The 17,940-nt window shown below is 39.2% G+C and overlaps 1 protein-coding gene across 2 annotated transcripts; it reads right to left on the bottom strand.

The window, feature by feature from the left end:
• Positions 1 to 365: 365 nt before the first annotated feature.
• Positions 366 to 13,682, bottom strand: inka2 (inka box actin regulator 2). 2 transcript variants are annotated; one of them, XM_017408564.3, is made up of 2 exons: positions 13,249 to 13,682; positions 366 to 3,506 (listed from the first exon to the last, which is right to left on the bottom strand). In XM_017408564.3, the coding sequence occupies exons 1-2, from the start codon at positions 13,282 to 13,284 to the stop codon at positions 2,184 to 2,186; spliced, it is 1,359 nt and encodes a 452-aa protein (XP_017264053.1). In that variant the 5' UTR covers positions 13,285 to 13,682; the 3' UTR covers positions 366 to 2,183. The 2 variants fall into 2 exon arrangements, with proteins under 2 accessions (XP_017264053.1, XP_017264055.1); XM_017408566.3 differs by lacking the exon at positions 13,249 to 13,682 and adding an exon at positions 4,539 to 4,637.
• Positions 13,683 to 17,940: the final 4,258 nt, after the last annotated feature.

The raw sequence follows: 17,940 nt of genomic DNA, 5'->3' as shown, positions 1-17,940 counted from the left end.
GGCCACACAGATGACTTTATTGCTCATATTGCACCTGATCAGTTTGTCTCCTCCTTGGCAGTTCATGATTTAATTTACAGGAGTACACATTTAAAATAAAGATTCAACCAGTTTTTAAAAGATAATTATAATTGATGTGGTTTGTAGACCTGAACATTTAGCTGTTTTCTGTCATATGGAGAGCTCTTTTCAAGGTGTAATAAATTTAGTATGTTTAAGTATTTTATTTTACTTTATTTTTGGTGAAAAATGTTCAGATTTTTATAGAAGTATTTACTTTTTCCTAAATTTCACAGTGTTTTTCCCTTTTGGCCATCATTCATTTCACATGATTACACACACAGATCTGAAGTCAAGACACAGAATGAAGTTTCTTCCTGTAAATAGATTTAATTTGATAAAAGCCAGTAACAGTTTTACAGTGCACAGGACACGTAATCACTACTAAAAGTTCACAAAACTCCAATAAAAAATATTAACATTGCAGAAAATTACACTTAAAAAGTTTTAACTGGAAGAAATATATGTTACATTTACAAACACGTACTGAGTGATATGACATCTCAGATTGCGCCTTATGGCACGACTTTGTCAGCAGAATTTGTGTGTGTGTGTGTGTGTTGAACCCTCTGAATGTGCAGAATGTGTTGACCTGAAAACTGGGGAGACACCATATGGATCGGCTGGCCAAGACTCTCAAAAAGACCTCTGAGGTCTAATCCCTGCTGGGTGCGTTAGTTGGCCTAATATCAAGTTTAAAACATAGTCACATTATTTTTTTATACAATAAGAGCATAAGATTGTCTTTGCATAACAGTGGTCCTCCATTATAAGTGTTCTGAGTGAGAGCAGGCAGTATCTTCTGTAATCCTGAGGGAGTTTGTGGGGTTTCATTTGAATTGTTACTGATACAAGAAATATACTGTAAGTACAGGTGTTGTGGCATTTGTTTTTACACATAATATTAAGAACTGCTTCTATTTGTCATTTATATCTGTGCTGAAGAATGAAAATCATGCAATGGGACATTACAGTAAATGCTTGTTATTGCTGCTGTTTGGTTGATGGTAAATATGTACACAGCTCTGTACATCAGGTTTGGTAACGTCACCTAATGGTAATTTCTATCCCACTTATTTAAACTATGTTACAAACCTGTAACATATTCAACTGTTTATATACTGCATGAAGCGTCATCATCATTTAGTTCACAAATCTTTGGGTATAAATAAGCTTGTTCTGCATCTTATTTAAGCTTTAAACAGGCTTTTGGTAACAACATGGTACCAGATGGCTGTCGGTTAGGCAGCACTGAAAATTGGCAGTGCCATGCTTGTCTCCTTCCCTTTCACCCCAAGACGACTTTTAGTCATTTTTATGCATAGCAGAAAAGAAAAGCAAGCAAGAACGTGACCATTCATTATGTGTCGTCTTATTGCTGTTAAGTCTCTCTGAGCAAGATAAGATCAAGGAAGACTTCACTTAAATCTATTTGAAACCCATTTGAATATGGCAGTGAAAACTTGTTTACTCCTGTGTTCTTTTCCTGAGCAAGATGAATGAGACGAGTCCAGCTGAGCCTGAATTAAACAAAAAAGGGGCTTAGGACTGTTTGGTGGCAGTGTGTCCAGTAACAGCTGTTTGCTGCTTCACTTAAAAAAGCATAACTGTGCAATTTAACACTTGGTGTTGCTATTCATAGATGAAAAGAAGTGAGACGTGTGAGAGTCATGTTCTCTAGCATAGAAGTGAAAAAGTCTGTTGGTGTTTTTAAAAATGTTTGCATTAATGGTGACATTCTGATGACCACGTCTGTTTTAAAGTACCGTCTTTTAAGACAACCAGGCAATCCAGTCATACATGCACACTCGAAAATGCATCTAAATGTTATAAAACCTGAACATAAATGCTGAAATCTCAAACATGCTGCAGCACAGGCTCATACACTTACAGAAAACAAGTTAGGCTGTCAGATTGTCATACAAAATGTTGCCCTGATAATCTCAGTTACAGGAGGAAAGTGTTACAGATGTGATGTTTATCTTTTTTTTTAAACAAAAAGACATCTGTACCTCTTATTCATTCATCCATTTATTCCTTTCCATCACAGCCAACTCAGACCACAGCACCTGTCACACAGTCAGTCTGGCAACACTGGCAGCATTTTGACTTGAGACTCTCTGTTAAACCCACACAGCTGTGTTGTAATCAAACAAGGGTTGCATTTTCTCCAGGCCCGTCTCTGGCTGCCTCCTGTCTAAATAAAGTCCTGTAAATGGTTGCTGGTGGAACTGGTAGAATTGGGGGAAGGGCTGATGATGGTGGTGGTGTTGTTTCCTCTCTGCCTCAGCTAGATGCAGACAAGACCTGCCTTTTCCATGCTGTCCATTTGCCCAGAAAGGCAGATAAAAACCGCCTTTTGAGTTTTTAGGGGCTGCTTTCTTTGGTCTTTTAAAGAGGTCGCCTTCTGGCAGCTCAGGGGCTATCCAACCAGGCCTTTCCTTGAGAAGCTTGTCCCTGTCGGGCCGAACGCTACGCAGAAACTTTTTGAAGATGTTTGTGGTGAGCGAGAACTTCCTGCAGATCTCCTGTGAGCGGCTGAGGCGGAGTGGGTGCGCTGGTGTGTCCGGTCTGTCCATCCCACCTTCAACTGTCCTCTCCTCTCTCTTCCTCCTCCTTTCCCTTTCTTCTCCTTCCTCTCTCTCCACTTCGGGCAAGTCCAGCCAGTTGCCTACAAGGTCCGCAAACACATTATCCCCCAGCACCAAGGGCTGACGGTTGCGGCTGCGGCTCATGAGGGAAGACGTCCAGTCGCTGGCATCGTCTGCGCTATCCTGAGAGTAGTCACTATCCAAGGAAGGACCCTCTCTGGAGAGGCTGTACAGGATCCCAGGCAGGTCCACCACCTGTGCACGAGGAGGAGGAGCCTGTAAATGAACGTGTGGTTCTGGTGGTGGGTTTCCCACCATTGGTCCATAGAAGTCTACCTGAGGGGCGTTGTATCCTGACCATCTCTTGGGTATCGACTCCATTTCATTCTCACCTCTTGTACTTCTTACACTTCTTTCACTTCCTTCGCTTCCTTCACTTGTTTCACTTGTTTCACTTGTTTCACTTGTTTCACTCTCACTCTCGAGACTGGACGCCACAGATGATAAGGTCCCTAGGCTACTTCCGTTTTGGGATGAAGTATGGTCCTCTCTGCTTAAAGAGTTTCTGCTCTGGATGGACATCCTTGGACTCTGCATTAGACTTGAGCTGGACTCTTCTGGGACAGTTTTTGTAATGCAGAACTTGTGTTCTTGTGTTGAAATGGAAGCTGCTGTGGTTGATGAGTTTGAGGGAGCGGTTGAAGCAGACTGTGGGATTCCTCGGTTTATGGGCCGCCCTGATATGTCGAGGCTTTCGAGCGCTGTCTGGACCTGAAGGAGCTTGAGTTCCTGGAGGGCTCCCATCATTGAGTTCATCTGAGCATGGAGCCCATCTCCAGCTTCTCTCATTGACAGCTGCAGGGAGACAAGGAGCAATAAAGAGTTAAAAATGAGACAAACAAGAATAAATAACTTCAAGTTCAATTGATTGACTCTTCCACACTCTGCAGTTTTTGTCTTATCCACTGAAGTTTGGTTTACTTGCTGCCCTGCTTTTATGTTTATCACTGAAGGATGACAACTCTGTAAGACGTGCATCTAGATTTATTTTTTCACAATAAAAAGTAAAAAGCTGGTTCAACATGTGGCTCCTTTGTTTCAAGTTTCAGACTGTGCACCTTGTTTAACCGTGTAGTCATGTGACCTAGTTTTAGATGACAGGCCAATTTTCCATATGGGCTGAGTACAAGAGGATCCAAAAAGTGACAGCTGTAAAACATACCAGTCTTTTGTGTTGTCCTCACTCTTCCTTTCTTTATATATTTAGCTCTTTCCATTTGTTTTGGCTTACATTTGCTTTCTAATTTGAATCCTTTGTATTCACGGCTACTCTGCAGTAATAATACACCCTGCTTTTATCCTCCACTCTGGTTTTTTTTCCTGCTCTCATTTCTTTAGAAGGCTGAGTCATGTGACTTGGACTAACCGTCACCTCCTGAAGGCAGACAAAAAGGCAGCATCCTGGCCTCTGTCTTAACTTGCAGGCATGCATTTTGAATCATTGCACATGTTTACACAGACTCAAAATTAGTTTTAAACCAACAGGTTTATCTTATTCTTAAGATCATGCAGGCACTGGCAAGAAACAGCAAACCACTGATTACTTAGTCAGCTGAAGGCCCTCCCATTTTTTCAAATTTATAAAAAAAAATTGTGGGAAGATGACAGGAAGCATGCAAAGAATTCTGCACAAGTGTGTGGGAAATGTTGCTGAGAAGCTTCTAAAGAAAACCTAGGAATTATTAATCATATAAACCAAACTGTCAGCCAGAATGAAGTTTAAAGACAGAAAGTAAAGGAAAATTTGTTACTAAATATGAAGTATTGTTTTAAAATATATGAAAAAACTTTTCTTTTAAATTAAATAACAGAACCCCCACACCTTACCTCAGAAATGCGCAGGTATAAATATCCCTGTCTGTGCTTCTGCAGTTCTTAGTCTACACTTTAACCAGCATGCTGTCTCTCACCATTCAAACGAATCAGCCTGACTGCCTCTATATGTATCCCCCTCCAATGGAGGGACTCCGCTGGGCTTCACAGCCAATCAGCACTGCCCGTCTAGACAATAATCTCCATTTGGAGGGTGGTGGTGGCGGGGTAGGGTCACTCAGGCGGAAACAGACAGACAATAAGCGGGGGGGTGGGGGTGGGGGGGTGGAGAGATGGCGAGTGAGAGGGGTGGTGAGAGTCAGCCGGCTGAGCAGGGATGGAAGGAGGAGGGTTGATGGGCAGCGATACCTCGCCATATGTTTGGATGTCGAAGAGAAAACTGTTGATAGGTTCAATTATGGGTGACAACATGAGAACACAGGAGGAGGAGGGGTGGGAGTGCAGCAACACCAGGTTTGTGATACTAAATCCGGGAGGAGTGGGGAGTGAATCGACCTCGGGTGGGAAAAGTAGCTGCATCAAACAACTGACAGGGAAACAATATAAACAAAGAGATGTTTAAGAACCGTGTGAGAGGGGATCCTTGCTACACAATGAGGATTGACTGGGAAAATGGACAACTGGAACCTCTTAAACAGCATTAAATTTAATAATGTGAAAAGTATTAGTGAAAAGATTTGTATTAGTTTATTTATTTTATCATCCTTTTTATTCTTAACTAATTTTTAGTGTAAACTCTTTAACAACTGTAATATCCATTGAAAGGTTCTTGCTCTTGAACCTCACCTTGACACCTACACAAAGTAAAAACAGGTTTAAACACCTTTCCCATCAGTGCCATATGGCAAATGAGTGGGTGCATGAACAACCTCTAAGATCAGATAAGCCCATTGATGCACATGCTGTGAATAAAAGCCTCTAAGCTTCCTGCTGGCTCACTGAATTAGTCAGTGAAGGTACGTGTAATTAGCACAATCAGGTTGTCTCTTTTCTTTACGCCTTCCACATATGGCTGACTGCATTAACTGTAATTGTCTGTGTCCTGGGAGAGGCTGTAAAGAAGCGTATAATCAAGGCTCACTTTCCTTCACATCAAAGATCAACAAGACTTAAAGACAAGATGAAACAAAAAGTTCTCTGTTGGTGGACCATTAAAGGCAAACATAAGGCTTCAGTAAAGTTTAAAACAGACAGATTACTGACATTGTGATCTGCATCACTTAAACCTATTACATTTGTTTTGGAAATATCTCTTAAATAGACATTCTCATGCAGTTTGAAAACACAACTTTTTGCACATGCAAAACTAAAATACTAATATAACTATAAAATTATTCTTAAAATGCAGGCATATCCTACAGTTATTTAAAAACACAGCATTGTTTACTGGCATTTCTGTTCTCAGGAGATGTTAATAATTCATATACACTCTGGGGAACTAACAGGAACATTCGTAAACTAAGCTGTATTATCCAGCCTGAGCCATGCCAACTAACTCAGGGCGATCCTCTGCTGCCATTTGAAAGCTGAACTTTGTGGCCCAATTATGTCAGACTTTTCAACCTGGATTCTGCCATTTGAAAAGAAGAAATATCCTGCAGTATTTTTTTTAGTTTAGTCAAAGATGCTGCAGAAATCCTAAGAAGCAAATCAGCTGTGGGTCTCATTAGGAAAACGACAGCAAGAGCACAGACCTGACAGGACCTACACAAACACTCTGAGGTCCTGGAGGAGAAAGAAATGGAGATTAGAAATTATGCCCGTCTAATCTAATTAACTAAGAGAACTGGAGTGAAATTGGGTCTGCAGGGAATTACCACCCTGCAAAGAAACACCAGCATCATTAAGGCAGTCTTGCAAAGTTTAGTTAAATCTTCTTTTTGAACTCAAGCCGTCAGTATTTTAGTCATTTAATCCATCAAGCGTATATTTCTATAAAAAGATCAGTTCTTTAAGGAGCCAGAGAAGCCAGCCACCCCCACTTTTTCTTCTGGATGCATGGAGCCAGCCAAGCATGCATAATTGCCAATCAGGGGCAAAATGCTTCAGAGTTTAATAAGAAAAGCTGCCATACTCAAATTAAGGCTGAACAAAAGCTTAATAAAAACTTCTAGGTGCTCTAATTAAAATAATAATAATAAAAAAGTAGATGTTATTTATTTTTTTGTTCTAGTGTCGTGATGCTTCTTATGTGCAGAAGTATCTACAGTAGAAGACATTCAGTATGAAAGCTAGTGAAATAAATATGAAAAAGGAAACCAGTGCTCTTCTGTGGTTTCTGTTGAGATACTTTTTCATATTTATCTTGGCCCTGACTGTAATTCTGTCAGCGACAGAGGGAAAAAATGAATATACTCTGTACACACTGCGCTGACATGTTTAAACATGTCCAAACTCGCATCACCTGAATGAACTCAGTGTCTTTTTTTTAAACTGGCATTTTTTTAAAAGTGATTTTCCCTGATTATTCTATCATAAAACATAAATAAATAAAAAAGGGACAAACAAGAAATCAGAATTTGTTTTTCGGCTTAAAATAAAGATTACTCTTTGTTGTTGTTTGCTGAAAGGGGGAGGAATTTCTGAGGCCAAGGTTATCAGACCCAAAAGGTTTTCCTGTTTGGAAGGATCTGGCCAGCAGCAGTAAATAAAGCGTGCTCAACCCTCCCTCCACCTCCACCCCAAATTAAAAATGAATGGTGAGGCTGTGTGGGTCGAGGACAGGAATGGAGTCTCTGTCTGGGGGACACAGAGAAGGTCTCTGTGGCCAAACGGCTGTGGACGGCTGTGAGGTTACGCTGAACACAGCCGCAGAGCTGAGCAAGAAATAAACGACTGTGCACAAGGCAATGAATGCCTCTTTGGTAAAAAAAGGTTATAGGGTGACTAATCAAAATGCCCTCAGGGTCGTGTTCAGAGGAGAAACAAGTGTGAATCATGTCAGGCAAAGGAATATAGGACACAAACGCCTCAAATACCAGGCCGTGACAAATTTATGTGACTAAAATCTGAGAATATTACCTAAGATTTACTGCTTTCAATAAATTTCAGACCAAAGTACTTTTTCCAGTTAAATCTTTCTGTAGGGTTGAATACGTTTATTGACGTTTTGCTCATTTTTGAAGAATTCCAATGTCAACAATTTTAAAGAGAGATTTGTGTTTATGCAGCCATCTGCAGACATGCGTCCTCACAGAAGCACAATTATTTTTGAATTCATTTTCTAAAGCCTCTTTTAGGCCTGAGACAGGTAATATTAATGACTTTCCTAGTCTGGTGAAGTAATAGCATTCAGTCATTCAATTGCTCTTTGTCAGGTAAGAAACCACACTACAACATGTCCTGATAGAATTAGTTTTCCAAACCAGTGTGTTGTTATTCCATTAAAAGAAATCACATAAGGCTAACAAACATATGTGTTAATTTGATTAAAAACTAAATCTGATTCACTTTTACCCTGTGAGTGTTTGTACATTACAGGACTGCAGCAGTTCAGACTTGAGATGGTGACAGAAGTATGACAGAAAGATTCTTGTCACCATCAGGAGGGGCGCTTTTTGTTGGAGTTTGTTTCCACTGAATAAAGTATTTGTCTGATAATCTTTCGAGAAGGACACAAGGAATCATTTTTAACAGGTAGCTTCATTACTGTTGGAAACACTTCTCAGAATATATCTCCATTTTACTAGGGTAGAAGCTAAAAAATCTTTATCTGAAGCTGAAAAATTTTAAGAAGTAACTTTGGTGTTATTTGATATGAAAAGTAACACTACAACTATCTCTAAGACTGAAAGACATAAAAAAAAGAGTTCATTTTATCTGTAAGATGAATCGGTTTGGACCCAGTCTATTATCAAGAACCTGCTGTCCAGAACAGACACCCCGATGGCGTTTTCAGAACCAGGGAGGCGGTTTAATGACTTATTTCCTGCTAGAGCTCATTTCTGCCATCCCAAATGATGCTGCTGCTGTGGGAGGCACAGGATGATTAGGATCCGTATCATCGTTTTTGGCAGATGAGAAGTGGAAACAGCCTGGGACTCGATCTGTTGTCTTTCTGGCTGCAAATCTTTTAAGTGGAAGCACCAGTCTTTACATGGATGCTCGATGGCACAGCAGTTGACGTCAGCGCCTCGTGTGTGGGCTGTGAAAGCGTTCGCTCAAATCTCTGGCCCCCTCTCACATCAAAAGGAGTGCAAAACCACACAAAGTTTGGGAAGAAAAGGGTCTTCTGCTGTGATGAACGGCTTGATTTTTCTGCAGCCTTCCAAGCATTTTAAAAACATTTCTAGTGGCATAAAAATGCAAAACTTGATTAAAGTTGTACTGTCTAGACTCAGACTGCACAAACTTTTTGATATTTTTATGTTACTTCTTAACAGTTTATGATGGATTTCAGCATTTTTTTGTGTTGGTCAGCACACAACTTTGCCGTTTTAGCTTTTAGTTTCTCTTCTCACTGATTAGTGCAGCAGGCAACTGTTTTTATCACAAAAGCTTAGAGAAGCTCTAATGTACCAGAGAGAAGCCAAAGTGATTGATTAGTGAAAATGCACTGTAGAAGATTTATCAGCCCAATTCCTTGAGGAGATGGTGAAAATCAAAACAGAGCAGAAGTAAATGAGCCCACGATCATCTGAAGGTGAGGCAACTCCAAATGAGTTCTAACATTGCTTTGTGTTTTTTACCAGATTTGTTGCTTTAAATGACTAAAAATGTCAATTATGGTTGATTCTCTGCATGCAACTTATTTTCTTTATTGCATGCAAAGGCAAGAGCAACAAGATAAGAGAGCAAAGAGAAAAATGAACAAAAAAAAATCATCTTTTCTACAAACATTACTGCCTCTCACCTTCAGTGACAGGCGCTAAAGAGGAGGAACAAGTCTTTATCGTGCACCATGTGTGATCACAGCAGCAGCATAAATAACCCCTCAACTGTCTTATTAAATACAGATAAACTGTTTCTGTTTTTTTTATGGAAAAGATTTTCCAGTCTGTGAATCATAAAATCGCAGGTTATGTGCAAAACCCAACAAAAATAAACAGGATCTGTTAGACGTTCGCCTCTCCATCTGAAACACAATGATCACCCAGGCAAACCTCACAGATGCCACTAAGAGCCGGTCCAATTTTAGCCGAGGGGAAGGAAAGGCAGTTTGGAGAACAGAAGCCGCGAGGGAGGAACAAAACAAGCGAGCTTAAAGTTAAACCACGACGCTGCTTTGTGAGCAGTTTTTCTCATCCAACGCCCAAAAGGTAACAAAGAATGTGGAACTTTCCAGAAGGTCTCTGCTGGTTTGGCACTTTTCTCTCAGATTGTATGACTTCATGTTCATTGGCTTTGGTGTTGAATACCAAAGTGACAGTTGGGCTTGAAATTCCCCCTCAGGTGTGAAAAGGAAAGAAAAGGAGTACCACAAATCTAAAGTCAGCCTCGGCAGGAGTCATATCAAAACCTCTGATCTGTGCTACAGAGTCCCAAATGACCTTGTTAAGCAGGTGTGAACTGTACGTTTAGACAACATGAGTCAAAGGCATGTCACTGTTTGTGTTCTTCAAATCCAACACGGCAGGAAGGGCTTATGCTTTCTTTTTCATGACTCTTTGTCTGCTGCAGGAATCATGAGTCATGCACGAGCTTAAAAATATGTCATTGTTGCCTTCCATCCTACGGAACCACGAGACAAAAATAAATAGATGTTGACAGACTTTTTCTCATTAGGTAACACAAGCAGAATGATAAAAAGGTAACGACACGTTCCTGTCTAGTCAACCTGTTTGTGAGCTGGAAGGTTGAGGTGCACTGAATGGGCTCAGCAGTTGAGACTAAAGGTTCAAGTCAAATGTTTGTTTATGACCTGACTCTGCCTCTGCACAGACTGACACCCCCAACCCATGACACCATGTTAGCTCCAGACCTTTGTGTCTTTTTTAAGAGCCTATCTAGTCTTAAGCACAGCGATAAAGGCTGTAATTTTTGTGACTCAAGAAAAATCTTTTTAATCCCATACTCCCACTCATAAAAAGCAACATTGGAAAACAAATTATCTCGACTATTTAGTTTGGCAATGAGTCAGCAGTATCAGTTTATATGCAAATTAAGCTGTAAAGTCCAACTCATTCAGTTAATATTTGTAGATATTTAACAGTTTAACTAACATTTTTTTTATTTATCTGTGCATTTTTATTACCCCAGCTAAGGTTGAGGCTGCAAGTGTGCATTTGTTTGTCTGTACCAATACCAAACATCTCATGAACAAGTGGATAGATAAAAAAACCCTTTAATTATTGGATGCACATCTACTAATGATTGTTGAGTCAGTCACATTCAAGATGGCCACCCCAGCTAAGCAACCTTAGCAAACACAAAAATGGCTACAACTCAACCAGTTTTACAAACTATGAGCAGAAATTTGGTGTGGGAGCAGCTGAGACTGATCAAAAATCTCTTTTTAAAACTTTTCCATTAACTGTTGGAACCAACTCTATTTGTTAGCAAAATGGCTCATGAAACACTGGATGGATTATGATTAAACTCTCAGAAAGTAATCATTGGATGTGCATCTAAAACTCATTAACATTTGGAGTCAGACCAATTCAAGATGGCCACCAGAGCTATTTGGCGTTAAGCCAGCTCAAAAATGACTCTAGCTCAGTCAGTTTTACAGAAATTTAGTGTGACAGCAGCTGATAGTCAGCCCCACGATATGCATTGAGTGCTAACATAACTCATAAAATCTCAGTTTTGCATGAATTAGTGATTAAAAAAACATTTACAAGGTTTGACCGAAACAAATGAAATTCTGTTCCTTTTTGTCATAAGACTTTTTAGTTTAAAATCTGTCATCGAAGATGGCGGGCGATATGCATTCCTTCAAGGAATGCTAGGCCTTAATTTAATCTGTTATTAGTTATTTTCATATTTACATTAGACAAAGTCTTAAAGCCTAACCTGTTTCTAGACATCACAGAGTTGGTTCTGTGCTGTGCATCTTCTAGTGCATTAATATCATAATAAAACAGCATTTATTTCTGAATAAGTGGAAACTGAACAAATTAGGAAACTGTGTCCAGAACATTGACAGGACTGATGTTATAGGCTAACTAGCTTACTGTAATTTAAAGATAAACTGAGGACAAGACATGGTGTTAGTGGGATGAAGATATCACTTCCTGTTACGTACTGATAGCAGCATCACATTACCTCCCAGAATAAATGGTGCCAATAAATGCCTGGTCACTAATGAGAATAAACAAAATGGACATTCAGTCTGATTAACAGGTGTAAAAAGGCAATCACTCCACTGAGGCGAAAGTCTGCATTTTTAATCTGTCAAAGTCAGATTTTATGGCGCTATAATGCAGTGCAGTCAAATGAATTTCTATTAGAACAATATTACCTTGACAGAAATTCATCAAGACTTGATATTGTGCTTTATCCAGGAATTTTAAGCTGATTTAATGCATCACAAAACCTGAACAGTACCTTTAACCACTGTGAACCATTTCCAGATGGTTGAAGCTGCACTTAATTTGCAGTAAACAAGACTAAAATGTCAAAAGAACTGATATTGTTCTTTTAAACTACAGCACAGTGACTTCACTTGGCATTTGCAAATGGGTTGTTAGATGTTTGTAGTGTCTGTGTTGCAGACTCTCCTGTGAGCACTGGATGAAAATCAGTCACAGCGGAAAGAAAACCGACAACCTTGGCATCGACTGCCTTTATTTTCTGAACAACAGATTGCGTCCCACATGGTCTCTTACAGCAGGACACTGCCTCAGCTTTTTAACCAGCATCTGCTCTCTGTTCTCCTGCGTGATCCTCGGCATGGTGTGACACTTTATCTACACAACGTTACCAAGCTGGGATATGGCATCTTGTTACACAACATCGCCCCTAAAACCGCAAGTGCTTCTTCACAGACGTGTGGCTAATTTGGAGCAGCCAATCAAGAAGTTGAACAGATTACACAGCAAAACACACGACCCTCCAAGGCTTTTTTCTGTGGGCCACTGGCCTGAGAAACAGAAGATAAAAAAAAATCTGCTTTGAAGATGACTCCAAATAAAATCAGTGCCAGTTAACACTCCTTTGATTCTGCCTCTACACCATGTCACTATACCAGATGATCCTGGACATCAGGGTTCTGCTTGCAGATTTTTAATTAAAAAAAAAGATCAAACATTTGGTAATCAGAGGACATATGTTAATCTAATCCATAATGAAAGATAATGAATTTATTCAGAACAGAAAAAAGGGGATAAACTCAATGTGACAGCATATTTGACTCCCTCTCCTGTAAGAGCTCACATGGAGTCTGCTGAAAGATGTTATCACTTTTCTAACATCAGCTGTGGGAAGCTTACACATATGTAGACCTCTGCTTAAATGCAGTGACAGGAGAGGAAGAGAAGCCTTAAAAATCAGGCTTAAAACATCTGTTCCAGATGTGTTGACAGAAAGTAATGATGTGCACACAGCTTTAAAACTAAAGATAAGAAACACATGCTGGAAACTAAAGGAAAGAAAACGAGTCTTTTCCTGCACGAGGATAAGTCTGCTTTTAAACAACGTATTTGATGTAGAAAATTATCGTTTTCATTACAAATAAATTTATTTTTTAATGAATGTCAGTGGGAAATAATACATTGTAGATAAATCTTCATGCAAAAACAGAAGTAAATGCACCAGAACCTACCAGTTCTTGCTTGAGTCTTCTCAGACACGAGTCCATGTTTCTGGATTCAGGTTTGAATGGTCCTAGATTTTATTTATTTGGTTTTATGTTTAGATATAAATATCTAAAAAAAAAAAAAAAAAATCAGATATGCATGTCTCTGAACGCTTCCTCCTGAGCGGGAATATGAAATGATTTCCAACTACAGATGCGCAAATCCTGCGGAGGAATGCGCGCGCGGTCGGAATGACGCGATGACGAAAAACGTGTTTACTCCTAAAAAATGATGATTGGATTCTTCTCAAGGCTGCGATAGTCCTTTGCCTCCTTCTCTGCTGCTTGGCTGCTGTGTGACTGATGGTGCGTGTGTGTGTGTACGTGTGTGTGTGTGCGTGTTTCCTCCTCCTCTGATATTTCACCATTCAAGTCGAGCGCTTACGTTACCCATCCAATTTCCTCCAATGAGGGAGCCTTACAGCCCAGACTGACTCTCATTCAAACAGGATCAAACAGACCCATCCTTTATCAGAGAGATTTGCCCACAGCGACTTAAAGAGATTTTAGAGCCATAAAAAGGAAGACAAAACATCTGCAGATATTTTGCACCAAAGACACATTTCAGTGTGTTTCAGATTCTACTTCTGCAGCCTCTGTTCTTGAAGGAAATGAAAGGAGGATGTGTCCAGAAGGACTAGATTTGCTATAGGGACAGTTTCCTGGCCACCTTCTCTGCAAGCAGAAAGGAAGCACCTGAGCAACGGGGGCTGTCCCACAGACTTGGATGTGGCAGGAAGGAAGAATTACATATACAGAGATGTCATTCTGGAAGCCTTTCCCTGCTTTAGCATAAGGATACACATGCAGTGAATAAATCCCTCCCTGTAACTCAAGGAAAGTGAAACCTCAGCTCATTATTAATGTTCCTTCTCAAAGTAATGGGTCACATTTGCACTTCCATCAAACGGTGTTAAAAAGAGATGGACACAGCCGATCAACGATGAAGCACACCTTGAGTCGAAGGTCTTCCCTCTGACCTGCTTTTTTGTCATCTGGATGTTTTAAAATCAGGCCTTATGTTGGCGATGTGTTCCAGATGGACAGACTGTTGCTAAGATCCTGAATCTTGCAGAGTGACAGGGAAATAAATAAATCATCTAAGCCCAGCTCCACTTCTAAGAGAGGAAAGAAGAGATTTAACTGACCTAAAATGTTTCCCCCTACCCTTTGAAGGAACTCGTTGCAAACTTATAAGGATTGGTAAAAATAATAATAATAAAAAATATAATTTAAAAATCATAAAGCAAGAAACAAAATCCCCACAAAATTCATCTCATATTGATGGTTAATGTGTCCTTAAATGAAAAATTTGTAAGAAAAACTTGAGACCAGATGCCATTTACCTCATGTGTTTTTCCTACGGAAACCGTGACTGAAAATAGGTCAACAGTGGTGATGTTTATAAGAGCTGTATGAAAACAAGAAATCCAACAGTTAACAATGAACCTTTAAAGTTTATTATTTGTCAGAAAGTTTAATCAAAGCTGAGCTGTCTTTAAGAAGCTCCACCACCCTTCTTGATATTTATTCTGGACGGTTGTCTGATTTGATCTTTATCTTTTCTTTTATGTTTAGCAGCAGATTCACTCTTATTTTTCTCCTAAACATCTTCTCCTCGACACAGTGAGTCTAATGCTGCCATATTTGTTTGCCAACACAGACTACGGATAGCCCAATGTAGGTCAATCACATGACTTCTGCATAGTTTTTGGTGGATTCATCTGAGGGCTTTGTTTACACTGAATGTGGACCCACGTTTCAGGATTACATATCGATACATCTGAAAAACTACTGGAGTAGACTCGTTCAAACTGCACCATTTGATATAGTTCAGGGTAACCTTTTTTATGTTTGATTTTATAGTTTGCAATGAGTAACTTTACAAATATTAAAGTTGACTACATCTGATGTCAAGTTTATGGCTGTTCTTTGAGTTTAGTCAAGGAACGGCATCAAATTAACTTTCTGGGAGTGACTCAGCTCAAATGATCTCAGAGGAGTTTGAGCAAGACTGTCTCTGAGATCAGAATTACCTTAGAAAACCCTGAGATTCTCAGCTTACCTGTCTGTAACTTTGCACAGTTGCTGCATTTGTTTTTATGTAACCTTTCCCAGTCATAACAGGATTTCTTCTTTTAAAATAGCTAAATTTAAAAAGATGGACTGGCTCAAGCTGGTTGGAACAAAAATTCCTACGATAAAATTAAAAAAACTAAGCTAAAAACTTTCCCATCTGAGCGTGAGTGTGCTGCAATCTCAAGAAGACATAATTTAGGTGATGACATGTGGGTCTATTCAGCGCTCAGTGTTCAGCAAGCTGCTCCATGATTCACATGATAGTTTCATCCCAGTTGTGACCTCAACCTGCAGCTGGTTCTCGTCCGGGAGCGAACTTCCTCCCAGCTGTCAGCATAAGCACAGCGCCGGATAAGGAAGCGACTCCTCCGATCACTCAGCACTGAAACACTGAAACACTGAAACACTGTCGAACCACAGATCACTTCGTGATCCTTAATGTGACTCACTGAAAGTTCAGTTTTTGTGTTCAGGACAAAGGTGGATCAAGGCAAGACAAAGCAGAACTATCCCTGCAGTGAAACCACACTGCTGTTGTTTTGACTGCATTCTTTCCATCATAGATACCTTTCTACAATAATTACTCACATTCTCTGTGTTTTGTCTGTTAACAGAATCTGCAACAGATCCCTGCTGCTGGAAACATCAAGAGAGAAGATTAAAAGCTTCCAGTCGTTCCAGTTTTGGGCAAGTTTTATTACAACATGTCTCATTTAGGTAGACAAGAGCCCCACAGAACTAACAAACTGATCCAGTTTATTATTTGTAGATATTATAGGTACACCAGAGCCTTAAATAAAATCCAGAATTATAATAAAAGAAACCAGTTTCACCAGTTGGAGGATAAACTACATTTCAGTACTTGTAAAATACCCATAAAGTTCATATTTACATTTGGATTAATTGAACATAAGCAGGAGGTTTATTTTAGTGTGTTTCTGTCTCATCTTGTTGGATTATAAACAAAAAGATTGGAACATGATGTCACACTTTCATGGTTTAGATTTATTTGGAAAAAAAATATTTTAATAATGTACACATCAAAGTTAATATTATAACAAAAAGAAATGTAATGACTAATGTTTCAAAACATGATTTGACAGCCCATTTCTTTTATCTTTATATTACAGAAACCAGCCGTTGTTACTTTTCCACTAGTTTATTAACTTTAAAGACCAAACAATAACAAACTGGTATTAATTAGGTAGTTAGGAAAACCTTTGGCAGATAAATTATTATTAAAAATCTTGTTGACTAGATTCTGTTTTCTGTATTTTGATAGAAGTGAGATACCAGACTGCTGTATATAAATTATAAACTTTTTGTACCAATACCAGGTTTGTCTTTATCTTCAAATAAGTTGTTGTGCTGCCATCTAAAGGTTCAGATGCGTCATTACAGAAGACACATTGTTTCTGGTGAAATCTGACTCTAATTTATCTGTTTTTAACCTAACCTTTGACCTCAGTCACATGTCTGACCCTTCTTTTCTTGTCACAGCTGTGAGGAGAAGCCAAAGTAATGTTCTTAAAAGACTGAGCTAAAGAAAAGCAGTAGCTTCATAAGAAACAATACATTTTTTTAAACCAAAAACAGCAGGATTAAAACAAGGTTTGAGACAAGAACAAATGAACTAATACTAACTAACACTCATTACTTTGCTTTTACTACCAGTGAAATAAAAATTCCTAGGTAAAAAGGACAAATTCTTATGCATTAACAAAATTATTTTCAAGTAATTTTCCATATTTTACTAAAAAATTCTATGTTTGGGAAAGAAAAACACTTCTCTTATTTGATAAGAGCTGCTTCTACTCGACAAAAAGAGACAATTTGTTTGAAGCAGTGGGATGTGTGTGTGCTTAGCTCCGAGCAGAGTTTGTAATGATGTGTTTGAGTCATCAAACACATCGTGTTTCGTCACTAATGATGGGTTTTAAGCTGCGGATAATCAGCAGAGTCTCAGATGTGGCTGAGAGTGAGCTGACAGCAAAACACCTGTATGGTTAAACACGTGATCCAGCTGTGTCAGGAAAATAACGTAATCCCGACTGTGGGCGTCGTTTCGTGTTTCCGGATTAGAATCTGGAAGATGTTAGACTTTTTATACCTACTGTTGCTGTTTGGTGTATCCAAATATGGCTGATCAGCCACTTATAGAAAGCAGAATGACAACATTACTCAGCTTTAATTCAATTATGACAAAGGTTATTAATGCTTCTAAAACTTATAGATGTGAAAAACTTCTTTTGACTTTTTTTTTCTATTCTTTTAAAGTGGTCTACAGTAATGCTTCCTCAAACTTTCTGAAGGTGTCTCAAAGTGTTTTTTTACTCATTTTCTGCCCAGTACCTGATCATGGACCTATAGGTTTGAACACTTTTTGGTTGTTTAGGTCACTTAACCCTGAGCTACGAATCATTCGGGCATAACAAAAATCACAAACTATTTTTCCCTGAAGAACATCGTCTTCTTTCAGGCACCAGTAAAAGCAGCCTTACACTGAGTTTAAAAGAAGCTGATGGTAAACACACTGGTATCAAGGAAAGGACAAAGGTACAGTTTGAATGCTGTGTCAGA

This window comes from Kryptolebias marmoratus, linkage group LG4 (genome assembly GCF_001649575.2).
Source record: "Kryptolebias marmoratus isolate JLee-2015 linkage group LG4, ASM164957v2, whole genome shotgun sequence".
NCBI lineage: Eukaryota > Metazoa > Chordata > Actinopteri > Cyprinodontiformes > Rivulidae > Kryptolebias > Kryptolebias marmoratus.
This window is presented reverse-complemented; position numbering and strand designations above follow the sequence as displayed.

Bases quoted from the DNA above. Each gene is read 5' to 3' on its own strand.
- inka2 (XM_017408564.3), bottom strand. From the start codon at position 13,284: ATGGACTCGTGTCTGAGAAGACTCAAGCAAGAACTG. The intron at 3,507-13,248 runs GTAGGTTCTGGT...GTCTCCCTGCAG, and splicing joins GAAGACTCAAGCAAGAACTG to CTGTCAATGAGAGAAGCTGG.